Source organism: Balaenoptera acutorostrata, chromosome 7 (assembly GCF_949987535.1).
Source record: "Balaenoptera acutorostrata chromosome 7, mBalAcu1.1, whole genome shotgun sequence".
Taxonomy (NCBI): Eukaryota; Metazoa; Chordata; class Mammalia; order Artiodactyla; family Balaenopteridae; genus Balaenoptera; species Balaenoptera acutorostrata.
In genome coordinates this window covers 49,227,996-49,254,825 of record NC_080070.1, presented here as the reverse complement: position 1 = coordinate 49,254,825, position 26,830 = coordinate 49,227,996, and the positions used below count along the sequence as shown (strand labels likewise).

At 42.8% G+C, this 26,830-nt stretch overlaps 1 protein-coding gene across 7 annotated transcripts in view; it reads left to right on the top strand.

The window, feature by feature from the left end:
- CREB5 (cAMP responsive element binding protein 5) overlaps positions 1-26,830 on the top strand; it is a 408,270-nt gene that overhangs the window by 146,606 nt on the left and 234,834 nt on the right. For all 7 annotated transcript variants that reach the window (XM_057549812.1, XM_007193493.3, XM_007193491.2 and 4 more), the window contains one exon: positions 12,575-12,747. In XM_057549812.1, the coding sequence (XP_057405795.1) occupies positions 12,575-12,747 (173 nt within the window). The remainder of the gene's footprint in view (positions 1-12,574; positions 12,748-26,830) is intronic.

Genomic DNA, 26,830 nt, shown 5'->3' with positions numbered 1-26,830 from the left:
CTATTCAGGTATTCCACAGATGCAGGGTACATCAAGTTGACTTTGGAGATTTAATCCGCTGCTCCTGAAGCTGCTGGGAGAAATTTCCCTTTCTCTTCTTTGTTCGCACAGCTCCTGAGGTTCAGCTTTGGATTTGGCTCCACCTCTGCGTCTAGGGCGTCTGTTCTTTGCTCAGAGAGGACGGAGTTAAAGGAGCAGCTGCTTCAGGGGCTCTGGCTCACTCAGGCCATGGGGAGGCAGGGGTACGGAGTGCGGGGTGAGCCTGCAGTGTCAGAGGCCGGCGTGACGTTGCACCAGCCTGAGGCGTGCCGTGTATTCTCCCGGGGAAGTTGTACCTGGATCACAGGACCCTGGCCGTGGCGGGCTGCACAGGTTTCCGGGAGGGGAGGTGTGGATAGTGACCTGTGCTTGTTCACAGGCTTCTTGGTGTCTGCAGTAGCAGCCTTAGCGTCTCATGCCCGTGTTTGGGGTCCGTGCTGATAGCCGCGGCTCGTGCCCGTCTCTGGAGCTCGTTTAGGTGGTTCTGTGCATGCCCTCTCCTCGCGCACCCCGAAACAATGGTCTGTTGCCTCTTCGGCAGCTCCAGAGTTTTTCCCGACTCCCTCCTGGCTAGCTGTGGTGCACTAGCCCCCTTCAGGCTGTGTTCACGCAGCCAACCCCAGTTCTCTCCCTGCGATCCGACCGAAGCCCAAGCCTCAGCTCCCAGCCCCTGCCTGCCTCTGCAGGTGAGCAGACAAGCCTCTTGGGCTGGTGAGTGCTGCTCGGCATGGATCCTCTGTGCAGGAATCTCTCCGCTTTGCCCTCCACACCCCTGTTGCTGCGCTCTCCTCCGTGGCTCTGAAGCTTCCCCCCTCTGCCATCCGCAGTGTCCGCCCACGATGGAGCTTCTAGTGTGTGGAAACCTTTCCTCCTTCACAGCTCCCTCCCACTGGTGCAGGTCCCATCCCTATTCTTTTGTCTCTGTTTTTTCTTTTTTCTTTTGCCCTACCCAGGTACGTGAGGAGTTTCTTGCTTTTTGGGAGGTCTGAGGTCTTCTGCCAGCGTTCAGTAGGTGTTCTGTAGGAGCTGTTCCACATGTAGATGTGTTTCTGATGTATTTGTGGGGAGGAAGGTGATCTCCACATCTTACTCTTCCGCCATCTTGAAGCTCCTCCAGCCATTGGATTTTTTGTGTATTTTTCTTTTCTTGAATTCTTGTTTGAAGAATAAGGATCAGAAATGGTCTGGTGCTTTTGCATTGAAATGAGTGAGCGAGGAATGGATGTTATGAATGGGAACGGATGGATGAAGTAAGGGAAATGTGGACTCACGGAGGCAGAGTTGTAATAGCAAACAGAGTGGCCAGGCCTCAGACATAGGCCTCACTGGGAGGTAATGTTTGAGCAAACTTTTGGAAAAAGTGAGGGAGGTAGCCATGCGGATAATGCGAAGAAGCCTTCCAGCCTGTGGGAGCAGTGGCACCAAGGCTCCCATGTGTTAGCAGAACCTCAGGGAGGTCAGTGCAAGTCTGGAGCAGAGTGAATAAGATGAGAGGGTGGTAGGAAATGAGGTCACAGTGATGGGTGATATCTTGTAGGTTTTGGGACGTACCTTGCAGGCACTGTAAACATGGAAACCATCTCATTGACCCCCATTGCACTTCTCTGGACACCTAAGGATCCAGAGAACCCAGGTTCCCAAAATTTTTAAAAATGGGCTCTTAATATTCAGACAGGATTTCCAGAAGCTTCTTTGGGGATTGTCATCTCTAGTTGTGGCCAGTTACCCTGCGCTACATACGTGCTGTTTTGTTCGCTATGGTCAAGAGAAAAATGTTATCTCTTTATATCAGGATTTCATCAAATAAGACAGACTGAATTGCTCACCAGTCGCCTCTGTTGCATTATGCATTTGGGTTTTGCTCTAAGATTTAAACACCAGTAGCTAAGATTCAGTTTCCTTGGAAGCAATGGCAGGTCAAGGGTACTTATCCAACAGCCACTTTCCAGGATAGAAATATGCTGCTTAATTAATATCGATCATTAGAACAACCTCGTAGGAACTTAGGTTTGTGAAGTACTAAACAATTTACAAAGCAAGGCCACTCATGGAGAGCCACCTGACGGGTTCCACCAGCAGCACAATGAAGTGCAAGCCTCTTCATTCACTATTGTTTCAGAGGAGGAAGTCTATCTTGTTGCACATTTTCCTTCCCACTGAGGATCACATTTCTATTTTATGTTCAGAGAGCATAATGTTGCCAAATATTCAGGAATGCAGATGCCCAACCAGTGCTCCAGGCAGGGGAGTTTTGAAGCAAATTCATTTTAGTGGGCCAGCCCTACCTTCCAGCTCTTTTGGCCAGGAGAGAAGAGCTGAGGAATGGGGGCCTGGGAAAGGCAAGGGAGAGTCTCTCCTCAGACCTGTGCTGTATCATTAGCAGCTTTCAAGAGAGCGCTCCCTTTATACTTCTGGTCATTAAGCAAGTACTTGATTTTCTTTGAAATGGTGAAGAAATAGACCTCAGCATCCCTGTGGTAGTTACCACACTCTTACATGCACTCTTATTTTTAGTACTTTTACATTTCCTGGTAAGGAAGGGAGAGAAATTTGTTTAGTGATTCTAGAATGGACCACTTGCCTCCTGCACAGCCGTACCAGGTGCTCAGTGTGACTTCTCAGCATTTCCCTGTGTGCTCAGTGCTGCTTTCATGATATTAAAGCCCCTTTTCTTCCTTATGCCACACAGAAGCGTGAGCCTGGCAATGCCATTGGTGCCATCTACTTACCTTTCCTGTACCTGCCTCAGGACCCCAGTGTTTTGCTTGTTTCTAATCACTTCACTTTGGCTTTTTTGGGTCTGTTTTCTAGTTGCTAAGGAAGGCCCGTCTTGCCTCGCTTCAACCAGGGCTTGAGTTGACCAGATACCTGGCGGTTTGAGGAGACTGCTGAGCTGTGTTCTGGCCTCTGTGTGTCGATAGGACGTATGAGGACTCAAACCCACAAATGTTCCCTCTTTATATCTTCGGCTTAAGATGACCGTGTGCCCAACTTAGACAAGAGGAAATTGTAGACTGATGGCTCTTTTTTTCCGTATCATTATCTCAGAAATCATAATTCATGTATCCATTCAATCATTGGTCATCTAGTTCTGTGCCAGGCACGGAGCTTAGGCACTAGCGATAGAAGAGAAAACAAGGCAGGCACTGTTCCTGCCTTCCTGGAATTTATAATATGGTGAACTAGAAATAGGAAGTTACTGTGTGATCAGGATAAGAGGTGATAAAGCTCTGGAACTTGTGGGAAAGCAAAGAAAACAGCTATGGGAATCGTTATGGAGGTAGAATCAACAGACTAAAGAAGTTAAGAAAGATCATGTGCTTAATGGTGGATCAGATGCAAACCCAGACCTGTTGACTAGCCCTTTGCCCTCCAGACTGTGGTCCAATCAGCTCTAGATGATGCTTCTTTCCCTCTTTCTAGTGTGTGTGTGAGAAGGTATTTTTCTGACTCATTTGTTTTTCATCCCCTTCTTTCCCTGGATTTCCATATTCCCTCTAAACTGTAGGTCCTCTAAGAGAGTGCCTACCTTTCCTTTTTTGTCTTTCCACAGTATTAGTTACACTTACTATGTATTCTCTCAGCAAACATCTATGTGACAGGCGACAGGCATTGTATTAGGCCCTGAGGACAATGATATGAAATCACACCCTGTCCCTGTAACCAAAGTGTTCACAGCTAGAAGGGGAAAACTGACCTGAAGTATATAAGTAGATGTACCCATGTGTTATAGGAGCTTTGAAAGAAGTATGTATGGGATAAGATGGAGGACAGAGGATTGGTTAATTAATTATAATATGGTGATGTGGAAATAATGATAACAATTACACATTGTGATGTGCTATAAAGGCAAGGTTGGGGTGCTGAGGTAGAAAATAACAGGGGGATGGATATCTCTAGCTAGGGAGGTAGTGTTAGCATTGGTAGTAATCATGGTAATAATAATTATAATAATGGCTACTAACACTTATTGGACATTTAATGTGTCCAACATTGCACTCAGCTCTGTATTTACATTACTTAAATTAATCTTTATAAAAATCTTACAAGGTAAGGTTGTTCCTATGTGACAAGTGAGAAAAATAAAGAAAAGAGAAGCTATAAACTTGCTCAAGATCACACATCATTCAGTTCTTCACCGAATAATTGAATTTATTGCACATCTACGAAGTGCATGACACTGGCTGTTCTGAGATGAACATGGACTATTCCCTCCTCCAAGTTTCCTGGAGGAAGCATTTGTGAAAATAAGTCAGGTTTTCTAATGGAGGTGTGGGAGAGCAGAGCAGGGAACTCATGGGGCCAGAAGGAGTGGGGGAAGGCTTCCTAGAGGAGGGAGCGTCAGAGCTGGATCTTGATGAATGAATTGACTGCAGAGAGGAAGTGCTATGTGCAAAGGTGAAAAAGAGACATGAAATGGTGTGGGATAGTCAAGAAGCATTGAGGTCTGTGTGTGTGAGTGGTAGGGGAGGGGATTGGGAGGATGGGTTGCCAGGAGGTGATGTGGGAAAGATTGATGGGGACCAGTTTGTAAAAGGCTGAAGTCAATGGGAAGGTACACGTAGGAGGTCATGAATGGCCAGCAGAAGTGTTTAAGTAGGCTGGTGCCATGATGGAATGCACAGCTTTCTGGAAGAAGATTCTTGAGAAATGAGGAAACTTACCAGTTAGCAGTACAATGTACAGTATCATTTTCAGTGGAGTTAGATGAATTTCTAACTTCCAGGATATCTGTATATACAGCAGCCCCAGAAATTTGCTCCACGTAATTCTAGTAACCTGAATGAAGTCCTAGTGCCATTACATTCATTCTATCCCATAAGATGATATTTAGCAGAAGCAACCAAGACAGTAACGTGGGAGATAAGAGCAGAGACACGGACAGTCGAGGGCACTGAGAATCTGAACAGGAAGGAGCAGGATCTTGGAGAGACACCCCAAAACTGTTTCTCACAGTCAAGGGTGGCACCTGAGAAGACATGTATTGTCTTGAGCATTTTACTACAGTACTAAATGAATAGCTATAAAATGCTTACAGGGATGCTTCAGGGCTCTGCTGCCTCAAACCCAGTATTAGAAAGGGTAACAGAGGTCTGGGATTGGAGGAGAGCATGGACCGGTCAGACGGATCTTGCTGCTCTGTATCCTGCAGACTGACGTCTAGAGCCCCAGTCAGGGGGACTGCCTGCTTCCTGGAAATGTGTGAGTGGGCTAAGGCCACTGAGGGTTACGTCAGTGTGCGAGCTGCCTTTCTACCCATTGCAAGGGAAGTTGCCTTAGAAGTTGAACTTGATCCAGACGTCAGAGAAATGATCTCTTTCTCAGGCTTTCCCTGAGCTCTTGGAACTCTTAAGGAAGGTGAGCTAACATCAAAGAGTGAGCTAGTGATGGTTGCTTGTTTGTTTTGGTAATTTGATAAAAGTATTGATCAACACTTTTTGAACTACAGCCTTCCCTCCCTAATTCTAATCTGCACTATTCATTGTAAATCAGTTCAGAAATGCCTATGCAGCCAACATGACCTTGAGACAAGGGTCGCTAATCAGTCACTTTGAGATGAATTAATGGTGTATTCCCAGGCTTTGCTAGGTGTGAAGACAGTGGTGATGACATTGATCCAAATTAATGGTATGATAGAAAGACTGTAGTTCTCAGGATCACATACCAGCATCAGTTAATAACTTCTTTTAATGTCCATAGAAAGGATATCAGGTATACTTCATTTTTTGCCATGTCACTTTCCGCTAGAAAATATTTTTACAGAGAGACTATAGAGGCAGTGTGGCTTAGTAGGTAACAGCCTGGATTCTGAAGCCAAACTGCCTAGTTCCGAGCTTCTCCACTTATTGGTTGTGTGACTTTGAGGACTCTTAACCTCTCTGTGCCTCAGTTTCCTCATCTATAAAATGGGGATAATAATCATACCAAACTCCTAGGCTGATGATAAGGATTAAATGAGTTTTCTGACATATGGTCATGCTGTGTAAGTGTTAGCCATTATTTATAATATTTCCATTAATATCAGTCATAGGGAGTAGCCACCAGAATGAACCATTACTCTCTGAGCTTCACATTCTGAACTTTACTAAAAGGAAAGAAGTACACATTTGCTGTCAGGCACTATGATGGAACATTTGTTATCTCATGTGAAACTCTACAATCCGGTCCATTAGATGATTATCTCCATTTTAAAGATGAGGAAGGTATGGCTCAGAGAACTTAAATAACATGCCCCAGATGATACAGAGCTGAAGTGAACTTGAGCCCAATTACAGTTCTCATGTTTTCCTTCTGTACTTTTGTTCCTTTTAGAATTCTCCAGGGATAAGTAGCAAACTCTGAAAAAGCAGAATTAAAAGTGCACGTCAAAGCTGGCATTTTCACAGTACCCTGTGCTGTCTTCTCCCTTCCTCTCCTGCAGAGGTTGCCTGAGATGGTGTCTTATCTTATGTCGTCCATCTTGCACTGTGTGACTACGCTCAGGAGAGAGAGGCAGCCTGCGTGTCCCCTGGTCTCCCCCAGCCCCCTGCCTTGCCTCCTCTGATACCTCACTGGTTTCTCTGTCATGGAGCAGCCCACCCTCTCAGTAAGATTCAAAACACTCCTACTGTTCCAGCTCCCGAGAGCACCAGAAAGGAGTCAGCACCCTCTAGAATCCCTCCTACACCTCCAGAGAGCCTAGTGCCTTCCAGAAGGTTAGAACCTTTGTTATTCTGTGAAAGTCTCAGACATCTTTTGGATGCAGTTCCTTGATGTTTACATCTGGGAAGTTCTGAAAGTCTTCATAACTGCCCGGGCATCATTAAGATGCAGACAATTCTAAGATTGCACAACTCAGCTTGTAAACACATGTCGGGATGACCCTGGCTCCTTATAGAGAAACTTATAAAGTTTCTACACCTTGGCAGTTGGAAAGAATATAGATTTGAAGATAACATTTTGGTACTTCATGGGAATCAACATCATTTGGCCTCTATGCTCAACCTTCACTTTCATTTGTGGTCCACCTCCCTTCATCCTTCATTACCACACCCTAAAATTATAGTTGTTTGTAAGAGCATGAACTTACATTCATATACATCAGGTTGTTTTCTGCATATTGTATTCCAAGCCCATGCATGCAGGACAATTACCACTCTACCTCCAGCTCACTGACTATGCAATCAAGACTCATTATTACCCTGGTTCTCATCCCATTCACGCCCTTTATGTCTCAGAACAACAGTGAATGGAGAGCAAGGTATATTGCAGGGCATGAAGGGAATAAGAAGGCCAAGGACATGGGGATAAATCTGAACTAAGGAGGGGAAACCATTGTGAAGATGGTTTGTCTGAGGAGCTTTATCATCTTCGATGTTTGAGAAATTTTACTTTTTGTTAGATCTGTTTCTTGAATCATGATCCTTGGGTCTGATGGAAAACTATAATTTTTGGAAGGCTTATTTCTGCAAAAGCTTATGGTTATGGAGAAAAATCAATGTTTGTAGGCCCATGAATCAGAGTCTAAGAAGTCTGTTTGGATATTTAGTGTCTCATAAAATGTAACATAGAAAGACTTGTGGAGTATCAGAGCTGTAAAAGATCATGGAGACCATGATCCACCCCCCTCCTTTTAGTGATGAGGCTGTGAAGCCAAGGGAAACTGAATGATTTACGCAGGTTACATGGCTACAAGGAGGGTTAGAGAGACTGAAGTAGAAGAGACCTCCTGACTCCTAAACCAGTATATTTTCAGCATTATCACATGTTACTAATCATTTGGAAGCATTTGAACCAAAGTATGAACCGTGTATTATGAGAGAATCTTAGCAAGAAGAGACCTTGGAGGTCATCTAGTGCCATCTCCCTCCTGATGCAAGAATCCTCTTGGTGACATTAACAGATGGCACTACTCCCTACTGATGCTAGGAAGCTTAGTACTTTATAAGGCAACTTGTTTTATCTTTGGCTATCCCTACATATTGGTAAATTTACCCCAACAAAAGGTCGAACTTCTATTTTTAAAGCATCAGTCCAGAAGGAGTGAGTATGGCTAAAGGGTAATGGAATGGTATTAGTGATGGTGTAGAGTTTTACTCTTTCTATCTTAAAATAAGGATAATAATGCCTATCTTGTAGGGTCAGTGTGAGGATCAGAGGTGCAGTTTATAAAGCATTTGCCATAATAGCTGCTTCAATAGGTACTCAAATTTTAGTTATTGTTGGCTTTTGTCATCATGATCCCATTTTTTGAAATTATGCCCTCTGGAGCAACGTAGACTATGTCTAATCCCGCAAATATTTGAAGGCAGTTAGCATGACCTCTAAGCCTTCTTTTCTTCAGACTAAATATTCCCTGATTCTTCTACCATTCTTCCTGTGATGCATTTTGGATGCTTCCATTGCTTTCATTCCCTCCTATTTGTCAATTTCCCCCTTAAACTGTGGTGGCCAAATGTGGTCAGTCTGATGTGCTTGACAGTGGAATAATTACATCCCTTGATCTGGACATCGCACTTCTCCTACAGCAACCTAGATTTATGTTAGCATTTTTGGAGGCCAGATCACACAGTTGGCTCAAGTAAAACCTTGTTCTACTATCCAGAATGTTAGCGACGTCTCCCAACATTGTGTCAACCACAGATTTGACAAGCATGATTTTTACATCTTCATCCAAGTGGTTGATAAAAATGTTGAACAAGAAAAGGCCAAAGGCTGAGCCTCCAGGAACACCTCAGATCCTTCCCTGCATATTGACATCCAACCGCTGGTTGGTGACATTGTTTCACCAGCTCCAAGTCTACTCACCTATGCTAACAAAAATAACTCAGCAAGATATAGTCATTCTTTGTGTTTTTGAAATTGGATATTTACTTTATTTAAAGATAAAATGCCATTCTTTTATCAAGGAAGACAGGTTTTGAACCCATAATTGGGAAAATGTGAACTCAGAAGTAATTTCATGTTTGAGTTACTATGTAATGCTGAAAGAAAAACAAAAACAAAAAAAAACTTCTCTTAACGTGAAATGATAATGCTCGCTTAAATTTGTTTATTTTTCCAAAATGTTTCGAAATTATTCTCTGGGTCTGGGGGAAGGAGGCTGGAGAATTTGCAGATTTCATGCGTTGGGGAGAAAGGAGATTTTTGAAATATTAGGATATAACTTTCAAGAGCTTTTTCCATCTCTGGTGGAGATCACAGAGACAAAAAGATCTCTTAAAAATGTTGGTGGGGGAGGGTGTGAAGTATATCCTAGATAGTCTTTTTTATTCTTTTTAATGGTTCTCAGAGAAGAGTCTTAAACTTTTTGAGGGGAGAGTTATTTCTTTCTCTCATTTAACATGCTTTATGCTGAAGAAATCAAACCAGTGTCTTTGCACCAGGTTTCAAAATTTTTGAACCAAGTTTTTCTTGGTTTCCATGGTGGAGATAATGAATGGTTATGGACATACCATTTGAGCCAAAGTGCTCAAAGACTTGAAGCTCGTTTCTTGGTATCTTCCTTGAAGGGCTCGTTTAATGTTTTCTCAAAGGCTTTACTTTCTAATCTACGTTCCACGTTTGTGGCTTTCTTCTTAATTCTGATCCTCTCTATTTCTCTACCCCATAATCAAACAAGTATGTTAACATCTAACATATCTTAACGTCTTTTATTGTGATCATGCTTTGAGATTTCAAGGTAAATAGACAAAAGAGTTAGCATTCTCAAAAATCGCCCAGGGAATAAAAGATAAGATTTCATTATACTGAATATTCTAGGAATGTCATTTTATAATTTACTCATTCTCTCACTATTTACTGCATGCCTACTGTGCCAGGCACTGATCTGGGCCACGGAGACTCAATGGGGAGTAAAGTCGGACTTAGTCCCTTCTCTCATTGTGCTTATATTCTAGAGGGAGAAACAGATATTGATCAAATAACCGAAGACAATTGTAAACTTGTGAAAAGTGCTATGAAGGAGGGGGAGATGGTGCCCCTCATTGGAGAGGTCAGGGAAGGCTTTCTCACATGATGCTTAGTTTGTGATTTGAAGGTGGAGTCTGGGGAAGAGTACAGGTAGCAGAAAACAGCATATTCAGCTCTGTGCTGAAATGGAGCATCTTCAGTATGAGAGCAGGAAAATTCATGCAGGTGGAGTGAATCGCAGAGAGCCAGAGTGAAGGTGGTGTGAGATGAGCAGGGGAGGTAGGAAGGGTGTCATACAGGTCTTGGAGGTCACACTGAGAGTGCTGTCAGCGTCTTCTGAACCATGAGAAGCCACCTAAGAAGCATGGAGAGGGTGGGCCATGTAGCTGGATTTGTGTGCGATGAGATCAGTTTTGCCTTTTGAAAGGATGACTGTGGCTGTATTATGGGAAAGAGGAGGAAGGGAAATCAAATGAATGACAAGGGACCAGTTAGGAGAGCACTTGTTTAATCCAGGAAAGAAGATGGTGGTTGGGTGGAAGTTGGTGGAAAAAGAGACGGAAAGAGAAGGATGCTTACATTGAATTTATGGTACTTGGGGACTACATGTGGAGGTGATAGAAAAGAGGTGCCAAAGGAGGGTTCAGACATTTTATATTATTGTTTGTGAACTTAAAGAGAATATTATTTTTAAAATTGTATAGCTCTGTTGATAACTTTCACTAGCACAGCACAACAGGAATAATAAAAAGAGAGTCAGAAATCCTTCTGTGCCTCAGATCTATTATTGACAAAGTAGGTGACTGTGAACAGGATGAAAAATTTCCAATATCTTTAAGGATCTAAACACTGGAAAAATAATACTTACAATGTTTACATCATCACAACCTCACTAAGACCTAGAGAAATAAGTTTGTGAAACTTCACTTTTGAAAGAAATAACAATTATCTTTACTTTCGCTATTACTTTTAGTTTGATTCTCTACGCCCCTAGATCCTATAAAAAGAACTCAAGCGTATCCCTGTGCTGCCACCCCAATACAAATCACCATTTCCTTTCATCTCACTTTAACCAGCCACAATATTTTTCCATGTCAGAAAAACCTTCCAGTATATAAGGGGAGCCTTTGGATCATGTGTGTGTGTCTAAGCCTGTTCATGCCTTTGGGATCTCAAGACAACAGTCGGCTTACAGTCTAAGCCAGGTGCCCAGTTGCCATCTGGGCTCCTGACAAGCTATGTGGTCAGGGTATAGAAATCAGAAACCTGGGAAAGGTACAGTGTGATGGGCACAAGCACCCCCAATACCATATATGTTATCACCGTCATTTTACCCACAGTGTAGGAAATCCTGTTCTTTACAGAAGAACTTCAAAGAACCACTACTAGTAGTCCTGGGTAACTTTTTTTTTTTTCTTTGCCAAAGCGCAGACAGATAGATATTTTTCCTCTAGTAAATTGCTAGTGACACTCCATTTCTTTCCTGTCATCCTCAACCCATTGTCCAACTGACCTCTCAGATTTTCCTACCCTTCAAGGCTGAAGGGCTGTACCTGGCTGTTTCCAGAGGCCCACTGACTTATGTTGCTTTGCCCTGAACTTTCTTTGTCTCTTCTAGGTTCTGAATTTCTCACATTTCAGCCCCACCATGTTGATCAGCCCTATTCTGCCTCAGTGTGAATCCTCTCTTGTTGTCCCATTGACATTCTTTTCTAGGAAGAGCTGTCTTTTAAGCCAGCTTTATCATGCATATTTTACTTTATTTTTGAATTTTAAACAAAGAAACCTTCATTCAAGTCATCAGAAATAAATACATGATATTAGGTCTCTCAAGTGACTCAGTTGTGTCATTATTTTCTTCACTACTTTCATGCAGTGTTTGTTTACTAACTGCCTACTGTGCTCTAAGCACCATGGATAGAATAATGAACACAAACATTCTATAATCTTGAGGAAAAGACAGTGAACAAGTAAACAGACGAGAAATCGTTGTCAGTATTCCATTATTCCACCAAATTGTTAGAGATTGATTTCATGGAAATACAGCAGAGTTGTAACTCTCACTCTTGTCATTGGATCCCAGACACCCTGTTGTCTTTTCCAGTCGTTCATCCTCAGTCCCCAGGTTATTGAGCTTGGGTCATGAGTACCCAGATTATGATTTGGAAAAGTAGTTTCCTGGAAAAAAAAAAGAGGTGGTTAGTCTTATAGGACTGAAAAAGAAAAAATAACAAGTGTGCTTGTCATTCAAAGCAGGGTGCTGAATGGCTCTTCGCTAAATCATAGTATTATGCACTTACCACAGAAATCATTTTCAAATGCAATATATATCACACCAAGTCAGAGCAGATATGCACTAAACATCCCTGATGTAAACCTCCCATTGGGATGGCGGCGGGGTGATTAGCGAACTTCCAGGTATTTTCTTATGTGCTTTCCTCTTAAGGTGAATAGTTATTTTTCATCTCATTGTAGCTGTAATTTGTAACAAAGATAAATGGACCCATGGCTTGCCAGAAGCCATAACTCTGTATTTAGTTGACATGACCAGATTCCCCATTTTGGCCTTTGAGAGCTTGAGAGTAGACTGAAGCATTCACCTCTTCTGACCCTTTTCCCTCTGTCTTCTGTCTTCTCTGGGCAGAATATCTCGATGCATAACACCGTTGGTGGGGCCATGGTGGGGCCTGGAGCTCACCAGCTTGGCAGCACCCGGATGCCCAACCATGACACCAGCGTTGTGATTCAGCAAGCCATGCCGTCACCCCAGTCCAGCTCTGTCATCACACAGGCACCTTCCACCAACCGCCAGATCGGGTAAGGAGACCTCGTCGGCTGTCTCTGGGTCCTGGCTGGAGCTCAGGAAATGTTCTAGACTTTCTCCTAGTTTCTAGTCCTCAGGTTGGATAAGACAGAAGTTGGTTTTCCTGGCTGGTGTGATATTGCTTAGAGCTCAGAGTGATGTTTTTGATGGGAGAAGGGAAGAGGGATTCTCTGTTTGGTGGAAGCTCTTTGACCCTGACTTTGGGGAGAAGAGCAAGTCATTCTGTGTCATTGTTTCTCCAAACAAGATTCTTGAACTTCAAGATGACCACGGGGAAACCCCATGGATGTTGAGAGCAGAGCATAGTTCTCAGGACAAATGCTTGAGGATGGCGGAGGGAAGTGTCACCTGCCCAGCCTCCTCCCTAACAGAGTATGTCCCTCCATTCCTAAGATCTAAGCCCATCACCTGTGTCTTTGGTGTATTTCCATGGTCCTCCTTCCCTCTGATCATTTCTTCTGTGCTTCTCTTCCTTTTTAATATCTTCTCATTAGCTCTCCTCTCTCTGCATTGGTCCATATTCATTCCTGGAGTAGACAAAACAAAGAAAGCAGGCCCTATCCCTCTCATTTATGTAAAAAAAGACAACACTGAGGCATTGAGAAAAATAGGTAGAATGCCCCCAGACTGTGTATTATGGGATGGAAAGAGAGCTCACTTCTGAGTATCAGGTGATAGCTCTCGGCCCTTGTTACTCAGAGTGTGGTCTGAGGACCGGCAGCGTGGGTATTACCCAGGCGCTTCTTAGAAATGCAGAATCTCTAGCCCAGCTTCCTTCTCTCCAGAATGAGGATGGTATCTCTCCTTTCCACCCTCACAAGAGTAAAGTGAAAAGGAAATAAAAGATTTAAGAGTGCTTGGGATCTTAGAAAGAAGAGGTAGTAACTTAAGCCAAAGAGCTATGATAAATTTATGTTGCTGGATGCTGAGAACTGCTTGCTCTCTGTTCCCAGAATTGTCTGTTTAAAATAGGAAAGGGAGCTTGCTGTGTTTGGTATATGCATCAGAATTTAGTTTGAATATTCCATTGAATAATAGATACAGTGATTTTAAGAAAAATATTAGAAGCTGTCCCACTATTTGTCAGTCTGTCTTTTCCATTCCTTGTTTTAAATGCTTGTAAGAATTCCACGCCAACAGGGAGCACTAGGGACAATGGCTTATCCCTCCTTAGAATGCTCTAGAAAGGGTACCTTGTCTCTCACATTTCTCAACTCATCAGGATGGGTTGTTACATATGAAGATTAATCTTAACAAATGAAAGTTGTGGGTGATGACTATTCTGTGAGTTTGCCATGGGTACATTTGGTTTCCCATTCAAGAAACAGAAAATTAATCTGGCCATTTGAATGCTTGGCTTTGTTGGAAGAAGCCAATGCTAAATTCGCAAGTGTCTCTGTTAAATATTTCTTTTCTTCTCAAATGACTATGGGAGCAAATGTTGCATCACCTAAAGCAAGAACCTATAATATACTAAGAGGGTGAGGTCGTTAAAGACAGCATCTCAATCTCAAGGGACTCCTTCACTCCAGGGGCTTGGCTTTGGGCAAACAATTCACAGTTAGGCAAGCTAATTGTAATTATTTTATTTTTCTTTCAAAGGGAGAAAAACATAAAATGTGCTAGAGTTTACTAGCAGTTTTACAGCATTCCTTCTCCCCTGGAGTTCTGCTTCCTGCCCCATGACTACCCTCTTGCAGGACCTTAGTATTTGGCCATTGTTAGTACAATGCTGGTTTTTGTGAAACAATCATTTAAGGGTTAGCACTAAATTCTAAGATGGGTATTGACTCTGTCAGTAATGTACCCAGCTGGCCCAGGGCTGTACAGTTGGATGACATTCCTAGGCTGTGTCACTGCCCTGACAGGTGCGGGTGTTTCTCTGTTACATGTGACCTCCCGACCCCCTCTGTCTTCTCGTTTATTCCCAATCCTGGGGTGTTATGTGTTCTAGGAGGTAATCGTCACTTTTAGGACTCTATCTTGTTGCCGAGCTTGAAGGAAGCTGTTTCTTTGCTTCACATCCTTCCCTGTTGTGCTTACCATGTTGATTCCAACCCCTACTTCCTGTCATTTCCATTTTCTCCACGTGACCCATCTAAAACCTTGCCCGGATGATCATGGGGGCTCAGCAAGTAACAACCCAACCCATCTCACCAGTGGATTCAGAATGAAACTCTAGGTGGTAACATTTGGGGATGGTTGACTCTTTTAGTTCTCTCAGCAAAGAGGAAATGAGTACTTATTTTAAAACATGAGTTCCCTCTGGAGACTGTGTCTTTAAATGAGCATTTGAAATTGCAGATAGTTTTCTTTTTTTATTCTCCGAGGCTGCACAGAACCATATTGTAGTAATATTCTGATTTTTATCACAACCTCAAATATTTAAGTGTCAAAATCTGGCCAAGCCACCTGCAAATGTTTGCCATGGCTACTGGCCAACAAAAACAGCAAACAGCAATGAAAGTCTTCATTCAGGCTCAGCACTTAAGCTGCATCCAGCCAGAGAGGCTGGGACCCACCTGTGCCCACGCACAGGGCTCTTTTGCTGCGGCCAGTGGGTGTGTTCATGACTAGAACTTTGCGGGAGAGGGAGGGGGCTGCCTGTCTCCTAGTCCCCCCTTTTCTTCCCTTCGACTAGTGCTCGGCTTCTGTTGCCAATCCCACCTTTGTTCTCCTTTCTGCCACTACCCCGCTTCATGTTGTATTTACACTTAGCGGTTTGACTGGATTGGGAGTGATATTGACATGAAGGACGGGGAAATGAGAGCAGTGCCTGTTCTCAGGGAAGATTTGGGGGACAAAGTTTATGCATCCTTGTGTGCGCATTTGATTTTCATGCTTTTGGAGCAGGCATTGAGCCAAAGTAGAACAAAATGAGTGTGTGTGCAAAACTCTGAAGAAATAAGGTTATAAAAGTAGGTAGACAAACCACATGGGCAACTTTCAGTGCGTCCCATGTCACCCCCCCCCCCACCATGCCGATGCCCAGTTCTGTCCAAGTAGCACTTTTATCCCAATAGAAACTGGAGGTAAGTATAAATATCCCAAATTGCACTCGTGTGGTTAGGCAGCCTAGAAAAACACACAGCGCTAGAGAGTGTAGGAGGCATCCCTAAACTAGTGACTACTTGTGCTTAGTCAAACGGGCAGACGCTCTGTCGGAAAGAGTGTCTTTGGCTGATTGATGGTAGCATTTTAGGAGATAAGTTTTCCAGATGGAAAAAAAAAAAAAAAAAAGAGTGAGCCATGGGCTGTGGGAGAGACAGAAAACAAGCATGTGTTAAATATAGATGAAATTGATTCAGGCTTGGACCAGATATGTGGCAGATTCAAAGCAGTATCTCTACTCCAGTCATTTTTATTAGATATCATGTAACAGGCTCATTAATTCAGGACCAAGTCTGCAAAACCCGGGAAAATGGTGGATGAGCAGGTAACAGTAATGCAAATTCTCTCTGTCTCTGTCTCTTCTTCTGTCTTTTTCTCTCTTTATCCCTGTCTCTCCCCTCATATGAGACATTTTTGTAGGAGTCAGTAATCAGTTGAGTAGGTGGCTATAATCTTAATACATCCCAGCTTTCCTAAAGAAGCCGATTTCTCTTTATGGAGTCAATGTTATTAGATAATTCATGCTCAGTAATTCTTCAGGAGAACTGTGAAGATAATATAGAGTGTGGAGGTCTACAAAAATGGATGTCAGTACAGAGTTCTGACAGGTTATGGGAGGCGCTGCCAAAATATTCCACAAAATTTCTTCCTGTTTTCAAAATGTTCCATAGATTTAGTTCTCTGTATGGAATTGGACAAATACATAATAAGCTCTTTAGATTACTGGTGAAAATTATTCGACAGTAATTGTTTACAATGGAGGTGTGATACATCTAACATCAGAATATACAAGTGTTCCTACCAAGGCTGATATTTGCACAGAAGGTATCTGGTCCGTTGTGGAATATTCTAGTTAAGATATCAGGAAACTAGAAAATATGTTCAACAGCGTGTGTATATGAAACCTCTCCCTGATTATATGCCAGTTTTAGTCCTGGCAGATATATGTTTGTGTGATGTGCAGCTCTATTAGCTGTTTGGTCATAAGCTCTATTTGCATGAAGCTGCACTTAGGCAATGTAGACCTAAAACTTAGCCAGAAATTTGCATAAAATATCGTAGAAGCAAATCTTGTTTTATGTAAAAATAAAAAGGAACTGATACTCATCATAAATTGTATTTCTCACACCTTTGATGTGATTCTTTAATAATAATACTAATAAAAAGAAGAGCTTATCACATCTCAGAACTTGTTGGCATAAAAAGCAACGCCACCTTGCCTATCGGGGAGAGTCATGTGGCTTTGTTGTGACTGTTGTGTCGTTGCTGCTTGAGGTGTCCATCGAGATGGGAATGTTAATTGATTCAAAGGTTTTTGTGTTATTGTTGCTCTGAAAAAAAAAAAAAAAGGAGAGTGGTCAATAAATGATGCCATCACAGAAAGGCACCAATGAAAGAAGCCTTAGGTAACAAAGCAGGTTACAGTTTAAGAATGTGCTTGCTCTGTAAGTGCATAGGTGTATAAATCCATTATTAAGAGTTTTCTTAAACTCCACAAACCAACGGAGCATGATTAAGACTGTCACTGCCCACGACCGGGCAGTGCTAGCGGCGTCCAGGCCAGCCTCTTCTTGCTAGAGGCAGCAGCCGGCAGGCCCCGGCTTATCACTGCCCGCCCCTGCCCCGCTACCCTTCTCCAGGACAGCCTGAAGCCTCCTTTGAGTAATTCAGAACAGGAGCCATTATTTCCTGCTTTGTGTTTTGCTGAATATCACGGCTATGAACATTGCTTTATTGTTAGAAAGTTGCTGGATCTTTCACAGCACCGAGAACATTTACGAGGGCCCTTCAGGGGGATGCTTTCTGGGAGGGTTGACAGACTTAACCATATGGCTCCCGTTAAATCCCATACAGAGCCTTGAGAAATTACCTCTGACAAGGGGGCCAGCAGCCTTCCACTCACAGAGTTTTATGTGTGGAATGAAACATTAAGTACTGATACTTGAGGAAATATAAGGTTTCTTAACATTCAAAAGTTGTAATACCACATGGTATTGTGGCCAGATGAAGGGGGCAGAGCCAGAACACCAGAGCACTTGGCTGCGTATTCCAAGAAGCAGAAAAACACCCCTGCTCTCCTCTCCGAATCTGGTTCTTGCCTGTGATCCCTCAGGCCAGTCTTGTATGTCTTGGTGTCTCAGCTTCTCACCCAGAACACAGCAAGTCTGGTATCTTAGCTCGGACTGCTATAGACAAATACCATAGACCCGGTGGCTTAAACAATAGGCATTTATTTCTTACAGTTCTAGAGGCTGGAAAGTTCAAGGTCAAGGTGCTGGCAGATTTGGTTCTTGGTGAGGGCTCTCTTCCTGCCTCGCAGATGGCCATCATCTCACTGTGTGCTCACCTGACCTCTTCTTTGTGCATGCAGAGAGAGAGAGACAGACAGGCAGATTGACAGAGAGACAGAGAGAGAGGAGAAAGAGACAGAGAGATGGTGTCTCTTCCTCTTCTTAGGACACTAATCCCATTATGGGGGCTCATGACCCATTTAAACCTAATTACCCGCAAAGGCCCCACCTCCTACTACCATCACATGGGGGTTAAGTCTTCAACGTATGAATTTGGAGGAAGACACATTCAGTCCATAACGGCTAGTCTTCTTGGGAAAGAAAATTGAAAGTCACTCTTCAACGGCTTAAGCTATTTGTTAGAAAAGCCCGGGATTAGCAGGCTGATACTAAAGAGAAGAAAGGAAGCTAACGTTTATCCAACATCTATGTGCCAGGCACTGATCTAGCTTTGCATGTTGTTTTCTATCACTTTCCAAGAGCCCAGAGGGGTAGACATTAGTTGCTCTGAGTTTTGTGTTTTGTTTTTTTGCTCTAGGAAGAGAAGTAACTTGTCCAAAGTCATTCAGCCAGTGAGATGAGCAGATTTTTGAACGTGGCTCTATTGGACTTCAAAGCACATGTTTTCCCTGTGCTCCTGCCCATAGCAATCCCAGTGCTGTGGAAGAGACATGAGCATGTCTGACGATTTGGGAGAGTCATCTACCCACAAGAGTTGGCTAATGCTTAGTCTCTGGTTACAGTGTAAAGAGCTTCTGTGCTTTCACACACCTGCAGGGCGGTCAAGGGCAGAGGTGGACACACTGAGTTGCCAGCAGCTGCTTCAGTCCTTCAGGAGAAATATACAGGAGTTCCCTGGCCCTCAAGGCAGGGGGATTGGGGGCTGTTTGAGCACATGGATACAGAGAGGGCCTGTACCCGGGAGATCTGGCCAAATCCCCTCATTTGCAGGAAAACCAAAGTCAGCACTAACAGTGCTGCCCTTTCTCCAGCCATTTGGTTGCTGTACAGTTGGCTTTGTGGTTTGCAGGAAGACGCTATACCCCGCCTAGATGAAGTGCGACTTCCAGCCTATTCTGATTCCTGTGTGGATAGGTGACTTTGCCTGTGACATCCTCTTGGGGGAGGATTTCATTTCTGAATCTTACAAACAGAAGCCCTGCTCACAAAGTTCCAGAACCTTCCATATAAGTGTCTCTGTGTGTTTTGACCTTCTCTTTCCCCCCCAACCACCATTTCTAGACTAGATAGGCACAGGTTAATGTCTGCTTCTAGAGCAAATACCCTAGGATCATTCAGTCTGTGACTGTTGTAAATTTGTTCTTTTGTGCAGCATGTTGAAAAGATATGCCTGGAAAAGACGAGCTTGCTCAGAGCCAAACCATGTCAGGTCAGAGGGGAGTCTTGGAAAAGCATTGGCCTTGGGTTCAGAAGTCATGGGTTTAGGCTCTGCCACTCAAAAAGGTTTATAACCTTGGCCAAGTGCACAACAGCCCTCGGCCTCAGTTCCTTCATCTATACATGAAAAGTTTAACCAGCTGATTACAAGTCACTCTCAGCAACACAATCCTCATTCAGTGCTTCTTTTCTGTCTCAAATTTATTTTCTCTTTCGGTTTGTTTTCCTCCAGGAGCTGAGTTTGGTAGGGGCTCTAGATTATCTGAGTTCCAGGATGAGTTCATGTGCCCACATGGGTAAGAACAGGATAGGACTTGAGAATGCTTGGGAAGAGGAGACCAGTACAGTCAAGAGAAGGGTCCTAACATATGAAGCCAGAGAGACCTGACTTCCAGGCTCAAATCCTAGGTGAATCACAACAAATTTATAATTCTGTCACATGGGAATGAACACACCCATTTTACAGCTGAGTAAAGTGAGGTTCAGAGATTACATGACTTGCCCCAGGTCATACTGATGATGGCAAGAGGCAGAACTGAAAGCCAGGCCACCTACACCTCACTGTCCCAAGGGTCCAGATGAACTTGACTTCTCCAAGTTTTGGCTTCCTAACATGTAAAATGAGGAAGCATCACTAGAAAATTCTCAGAGTCTCATCCAGCACTAAAAAGCTGATGATTTTCATAGCAAATTTAATTTTGAAAACTACTTGGAAGGTTAGTTGTCTGGGGGCTCAGTGTTATACGCAAGACTATGTAGTTTCCTCCCTTGCACTAATCTTATCAACAAACTGTTCTTTTATTCTCATTTTGCTAAAAGTGGCTTATTGCTGAAGATCTGACTAGAAAAACACCTAAACAACAGAACAGTCTTTTAGTGAAAGGCATAAAACAAGTGTAATGCAAGAAATTGGGACAATTATCTTGCCAGACACAGCTCTATGGGAAAATGCAGTCCACTGTCTTCTTTTTTGGACTTAACTGTTTTTGGGGTTACTTTATAGATGGCCTGAAACATAAGGCTTTAGCTTATATCAATATTTAGTGTTTTCCTAGGGGTAAGCCTTGGATAAGATGCCAAATAACTAAACACTGGGAATTGAGGATATATATTTCCCATAATATAAAATGCAATGATTAACTGCACCTTTCTGTACTTGTCATAGTTCCTACATGGGGATTGGCTCAGTATTTTCTGTTTTCAGGGCCAGAAGCACGAAAGCCTAGCTGGCTCACCACGTAGGTTTACGTGAGTCCCAGTGTTGTGTTTAGAAAGAGTCCCAGAGCTCAGTGTAATTATTCCTTGAAGAACACCAAAAGGTTTAGTAACATGGGAAAATGACTGGTGTGTGCAACGCTCTCCAAGGTGAGCATGTTAGGAGAAATGAACCTGATAAAGCAGAGCTGGTCCTTTGCAACTGGGAGTACACTTTGCTTTTTTGAAGACTGAGCATGTACTTGTAACATGGCAGTGTCCCAGGGAGCATTTCTGATTATTTGTAACTTTCATATTCTTACAGACTATATGTCTCATAAAGTATAAATAACTCTTGTCTGAACTGATTGACAAGTAGTTTCTGAGTTAAAAGAGAAGGACTGCAGATAACCTGTGGTGCCCATTGCAATACTAGGTATTCACATAATTGGACATTTAGGATTTAAAAGATAAAGGATTCAATAGGTTCTCTCATATGTATTTTTCAGTAATATTAGTCCAAATGGATTTTCTTTACCATTATTTTTTATATCCTTTCTATGGAGGATTTAGTTAAAGATGATACAAACTCTGTGGACCTTTTACCTTTGGTTGGGTGAGAATATCACATAAATATCCAATCTGGTTTTGGATTTTGAATATAAAGGGAATCCTTATGTTAAGTTTCAGTTACATACAAATGGAATCCTATTTCAGTGAGGCAGTGCAATGCCATTGCTAGAGATTGAGAGCCTGGCTGGTGGTTCTGACTCCACCACTCACAAGTTCTGGGACTTTGAACAGACCCCTTGACCTCTCTGGGCCCTACTTTTCCATCTTACAAAATGAAAGAATGAAACTAGATTGTCTAACAAGTGCCCTTTTCTAGCTCTTAGGAACATGTTTGTTTCCTTATCATGACTAACACTCTACCACAGCACTGTTTGGCTGGTAGGGATTATGGAAGAAAAAATTTCATAAAACAGATGCACCACATTTAGCAGAAAATCTAGTAATCTATTTACTGAATATGTTGTGCTTTTGGTAAATATCAACTGTAAAATTTCTATAGAGTAATAAACATTCTTAATGGTACCAGACACATTTAAAAGAACTTGGAGTTTTATAGTTTCCCCTGCTTTGGTAAAGTGCATTTTGGCTGGTGAATAGACCGGTAAAGTCTGTAAAATGATAGGACCCTGGTGAGTGTGGGGTACAGACATGCTGGAATGTGCTTGGGTTGCTTTTTACAGAGTTGCAGGTCTTTGCAGAGAACAGATGGCCCCAGACATCTTTGAAATGCTAGAAATGACTTCCTGAGTATACTCGTCATATATTGGTTCCGATATGGTAATTCATAAGCCAAATACACAGCACTTTACAGCTGACCTCCGATCTATTATTTTCAGTCCATAAAACCAATAAACATTTCTACACAAACAATCATAATGACGACTGCCACAACAAACACCCATCCCCAAGTCACCAAGCCACTGAACACTTGTCAAATGCACAATGGCATTCTCAGCATCTGTAGGGGCTGGAGGCCAAGCGTTTGGCAGATTCTTAGGGATCACTGCTTAGTGTGACATTTCTTCTCACTTTTCCCAGAGTTTTGCTCAAATTGAATACTTGAAGAGATAAGCAGTAAAGTGCTAGATTGAAGAGAACTGGAGGCTGCTTCCACTTCAGTATTATTTGGGTAGTATGAGTGACGCCATTTGGGTAGTATGAGTGACGTCATTTGGGTAGTATGAGTGACGTCATTTGATCAGTGAAACCAAAGTCAACCCCTGAAGCTTTCTATAACCCTATATTGAGTCAGGGTGTATTTTTAATGACAAAATTAGACAAAAATGCAACTTTATAGTTACATATTTCAAATCACAGCCTCTCTAAAACATAGAAAGAATGAATTTAAAAATAATCTGAACTAAATTGTATATTATTAAAGGAGACTGGGGAATTTTAATGTCCAGTTGCATCCAAATGAAAACTGTGTGTGTGTGCCTGGTGTGTATGTGTACACACATTTCATAATATTTTTCTTTACGGGAACATCATTTAGGCCATTTGACATGTATATAACCTTATTCAAAACTCTTGAAGAAATTTTCCAGGGGTATTGCACAAAGCATGGTTTTTCATAATGCCCTGAATGTCCTTTATAACCCCCCTCTTACATGACAATAAACTACGCCAGCACCTTGGAGCCACTTTTAAAGAATAGTCACAGAGACTAACAAGCATAATAAGATTAAAAAAGAAAAAAACTCATGTAGATTCGCGTTAGGCCCTTAACCTAGTTTTCAGAAAACTGAAACAATTCCTCCTTATCTAGAAAATGACCATTTGGTTGATGAATTATGTTTTCAGGAGTAGCCACTTTTTATTTCTCTGACACCTTGACATCACTGGCGTGTGGGGTGAGATACTTAAGTGCTAATGCGGAGGTCCCTGGAGGGTTGTGACAGCCAGATCCTAGAGTCGGGGAGAGAGAACGCCACCTCAGGGGGTGGGTCCCTCCCTGTGAGGAACAGGGTGAATATCTCATAGAAAACTGGCTGTGGCACTAACCATGGGCTTGGGGCTTCACCAAAGAAGGATTTGATCTACTGGGAGATTCTGATTCATAACTGAAGTGAAATGGGGGTGGCAGGGCACTCGTCTAGAACCCTGACCTTCTCTTCTTCCTCTCTCCCTCTTTCCTCCCTCTTTTCTTCCCATCTCCCCTAGAAAGAAAGGAGGAATACCTCAAATTATTCATGTCTGCCATTTGGCCATGGCTCTGGCTAAAAGTCTGGAATTGGAGAAAGCTTAAAACTTTTAACTAAAAGGAAAATAAGAGATTGTGTGTGTGTGTGTGTGTGTGTATGTGGTGTCAATTACTCGAAATGTCCCAATCCCCCCTCATTGTGTGGATAGCTGCTATTTATTTAATTTAGCTCTGTAGTCAAGCACTTAGCAGGAAACCAGAGGAATGACTTTGTCCAGATCTCTTTTGGCAAATGCGTATGTGTGTGTGTGTGTGTGTGTGTGTGTGTATGTGTGTGTGAGAGAGAGAGAGAGAGAGAGAGAGAAGGGGAGAGAGGTTGATTTTTATAAAAAGAGTGTGTGAAACTTTGGCTGCCCCACCGAACCCACAGACAGCCAACCTTATATTGGGTCCACTGCGTTCCATAATTATTATTGCCATTAGGAATAATTATCATTTGCCTCATTGAGTTGGCAATTTGGAGCCTGCCTGAGACTGAGGGCTTCTCACAGGAGCCGAAGCACACAAAGGCTGAGTATTCATCCACAAGTGCTTCAACATGTTTGGACGACATCCTTTGCTTGGTTCACTTCATTGTATTTCAGACACATCGAGCTTCAAATTGAATGAAAAGTTTATCAGATACAAAACCAGCGTGAATGAGCGCCTGCACTCAGACAGCTTTTTTGATTGGATGCCAGAATTCTTGGCTTTTCTCAAGTCTGGAGATGAGCATTCTTTTCATGCCACTCTCTTCCTTTAATTAAAAATAGAAAAATAAGTAATAAGATGGGTCTTCAGTTAGAGGCTGGGCTTGAAATGGTACAAGAGGGAAAAGCAGAAGAACGGCAGGAACACCCAATGGCAAGGCAGCAAGCTCATTTAGGAGGCAGAATAGTTACAACCTTAACTTGATTTTTTCCTGATTTGTTTTGCCTCCTTGCTCACGGACTTTCCAGATTCCAGATTCTGTACTGTTTTCTCGTCCTTTTGCCTTATCATTTTGAAATAGCTGTGCCACGGGTATCCCCTCCGCCCTCCTTAGGGACGTCAGATAGAACGTGATCAGGTATTTTGAACCGTGGAGCATTCACAACAGAAGCTGTTCTCGGTGGAAAGTTTCACTGAGTCATTAAAGAAAAAAGAGCATGACAAGATGTTCTTCCAGACGTTGCTTTTCCTATAAGACTTTGTGGGTTTCTTGCCAAAGTCTATACCAGTCACAGGCCGGCGAGCACTTAAAGCGAAGAGCCCACACCCTCCCGCGTGGGAGTCTGTCCCCTCCCCTTAACCTATTCTTTCCAGAGTGGAAGTTTGTAGCAATAGCTGCTGAATCAGACCCCTCAAGAGCCTCCTCAAAACTGCTGAATCAGAAGGAAAAAAACCCAACAGCTTCCATTCGATGTGTCAGACCCAACACAATTGAGTGAATGTTGACTTTGTCTCCAGACACCCAAACGGTCTGTCCTCCATCCCAAAACCAACTACGATTCCTAGACAGGGTCAGGGAAGACCAGGGCAGCTTTGCTGGGCACTAGGCCAGGCACCATTTCTTCAAAATATTCCTCAATCAGTCGGGAATGGAGGCAACTGGGTACCCGCCTTCTCCCAGATGTGGTGCCTGTATGGGGTGAGTGACGAGAACCTCTCCCCTGTCCTAGGCATTGAAAAGAGATTTCTTTTGTTATTACACTGCATTAAATGGGTTCCTTGGGTGAATACCTCTGTACAAATGAGAAACAAGTGAAAGTTTCACTGTAGTGATTTCCAGGGATTTGTGGTCCTGGATAATATATGTATGAAAACTGTTTAGCGGGGAAAATATTACAAAGGAGCATTCCTGTCTGAGTTTTCATAAAAGATGGCAAAATCGTGCTGTAGAGAAAAAGAAACCCAGCACTTTCTCAGTAGTAGTAAAGCTTGTCTTCAGGTAAGATTTCCTGCGAGTGTAGAACTGCCGCTTTTTCATTTGTTCTAGGAATTTAGGGGAAGAGAAAGGCCAGGGAAATTGGCCTCCACCTGCATGGAGTTGAATAAAGATGGAACCTTAACTTGTTCATTTTCAATGGTAACCTTCACAAGGAACCATTTTTTTTACAAAGCCCTGTGGAGTATATTATTTATATCAGTCGTTAATACACCTCATTGTTACTTTTTTATTCAAAGATCCTGTTGTACCAAGTCCTTTTTAGTCTTACGATAGAAAGTGCTTGTTTTCAGGGTATTTCTTTCTATAGAAAGCATTTGATCCTTCATGTTTTCATAATGAATTTCTCTGGAGTTTTACAAAATCTAATTGTTGTTACATTGGTTTCTATACTGATGGGTCTGATGTTTCTTCTGTTAAATGCTGTCTCTCCGTTAATTGACTTAATTTTGAGTCCTTTTCTACAGTCAAGCAATGAAAAGAGCTTGCAGGTTTTGTTAATTGTTCCGAATGAGGTGTGTGGTGAGTTTTGCGGAGCTTCCGAAGAGAACTGTGTACTGTCAGAGACAAAAGTCACATTAGATGGCAGACCCCAAGGGAGAAGAGGTGACATCACAGTCTGCCATATGACAACACCAGGGAAATAGTTGTTTTCTCAGCTGCACAGAGATTTCTTCCTTTTTTTTTTTTTTGTTTTTTAAATGACTGCCTGGTATAAAAGATGAGCAGGTAGATCCCAGCACATTATCATGTGATGTCTATGTGCCATGTTATAAAGATGAATTATTAGAATACTAGAGTCCACTCAACCATTCAGGGGCTGCCAAAGGCAAGGGTTGTGGCGATTGGCCAGGTGGGCAGGGCACCCCATCTCCCAGGTACCCCCTCACCCAGAGCAGTTCCACATTTATTCATTTAGTTGAGTTTCTACATAAGCATTTCTCTTGATAAAGAGTTCTATAGCAAGAAAACAGTTTGAAAACTACAGGCTTAGGAGATTCTCTTCTGTATATGTACTAGGAGAGAAAAAGTGAATTCTTGGATGTGCTGATGCAGGCACCACCCTGACGACCACTTCCCCAGAGAGGTAGTGATACCTTCGCCATTGTGGAGGTAAACGAGATTGGAGAAACAAGCTGTGGTTTCTGAAGTGAGGGGGTGGTGAGGGGAATAAGCCATGAAAGAACTTTCAGCAACTGGATGGGAGGGAAGAAAATTGTCAAAAGGAAAACATAAAGACTGCATGGAAAACTATCCATTTGAATCTCTCAGCAAAAGGTAGAACGACCACAGAGGAAATTGTACTGTTTCAGCTCACTCTTTTAGGCAGATGCAGTAACACTTGGGATCACAAGGTCTGAGGCGCTGAGACCCAGGAGGGCCAGAGAGGCAGCACCAAT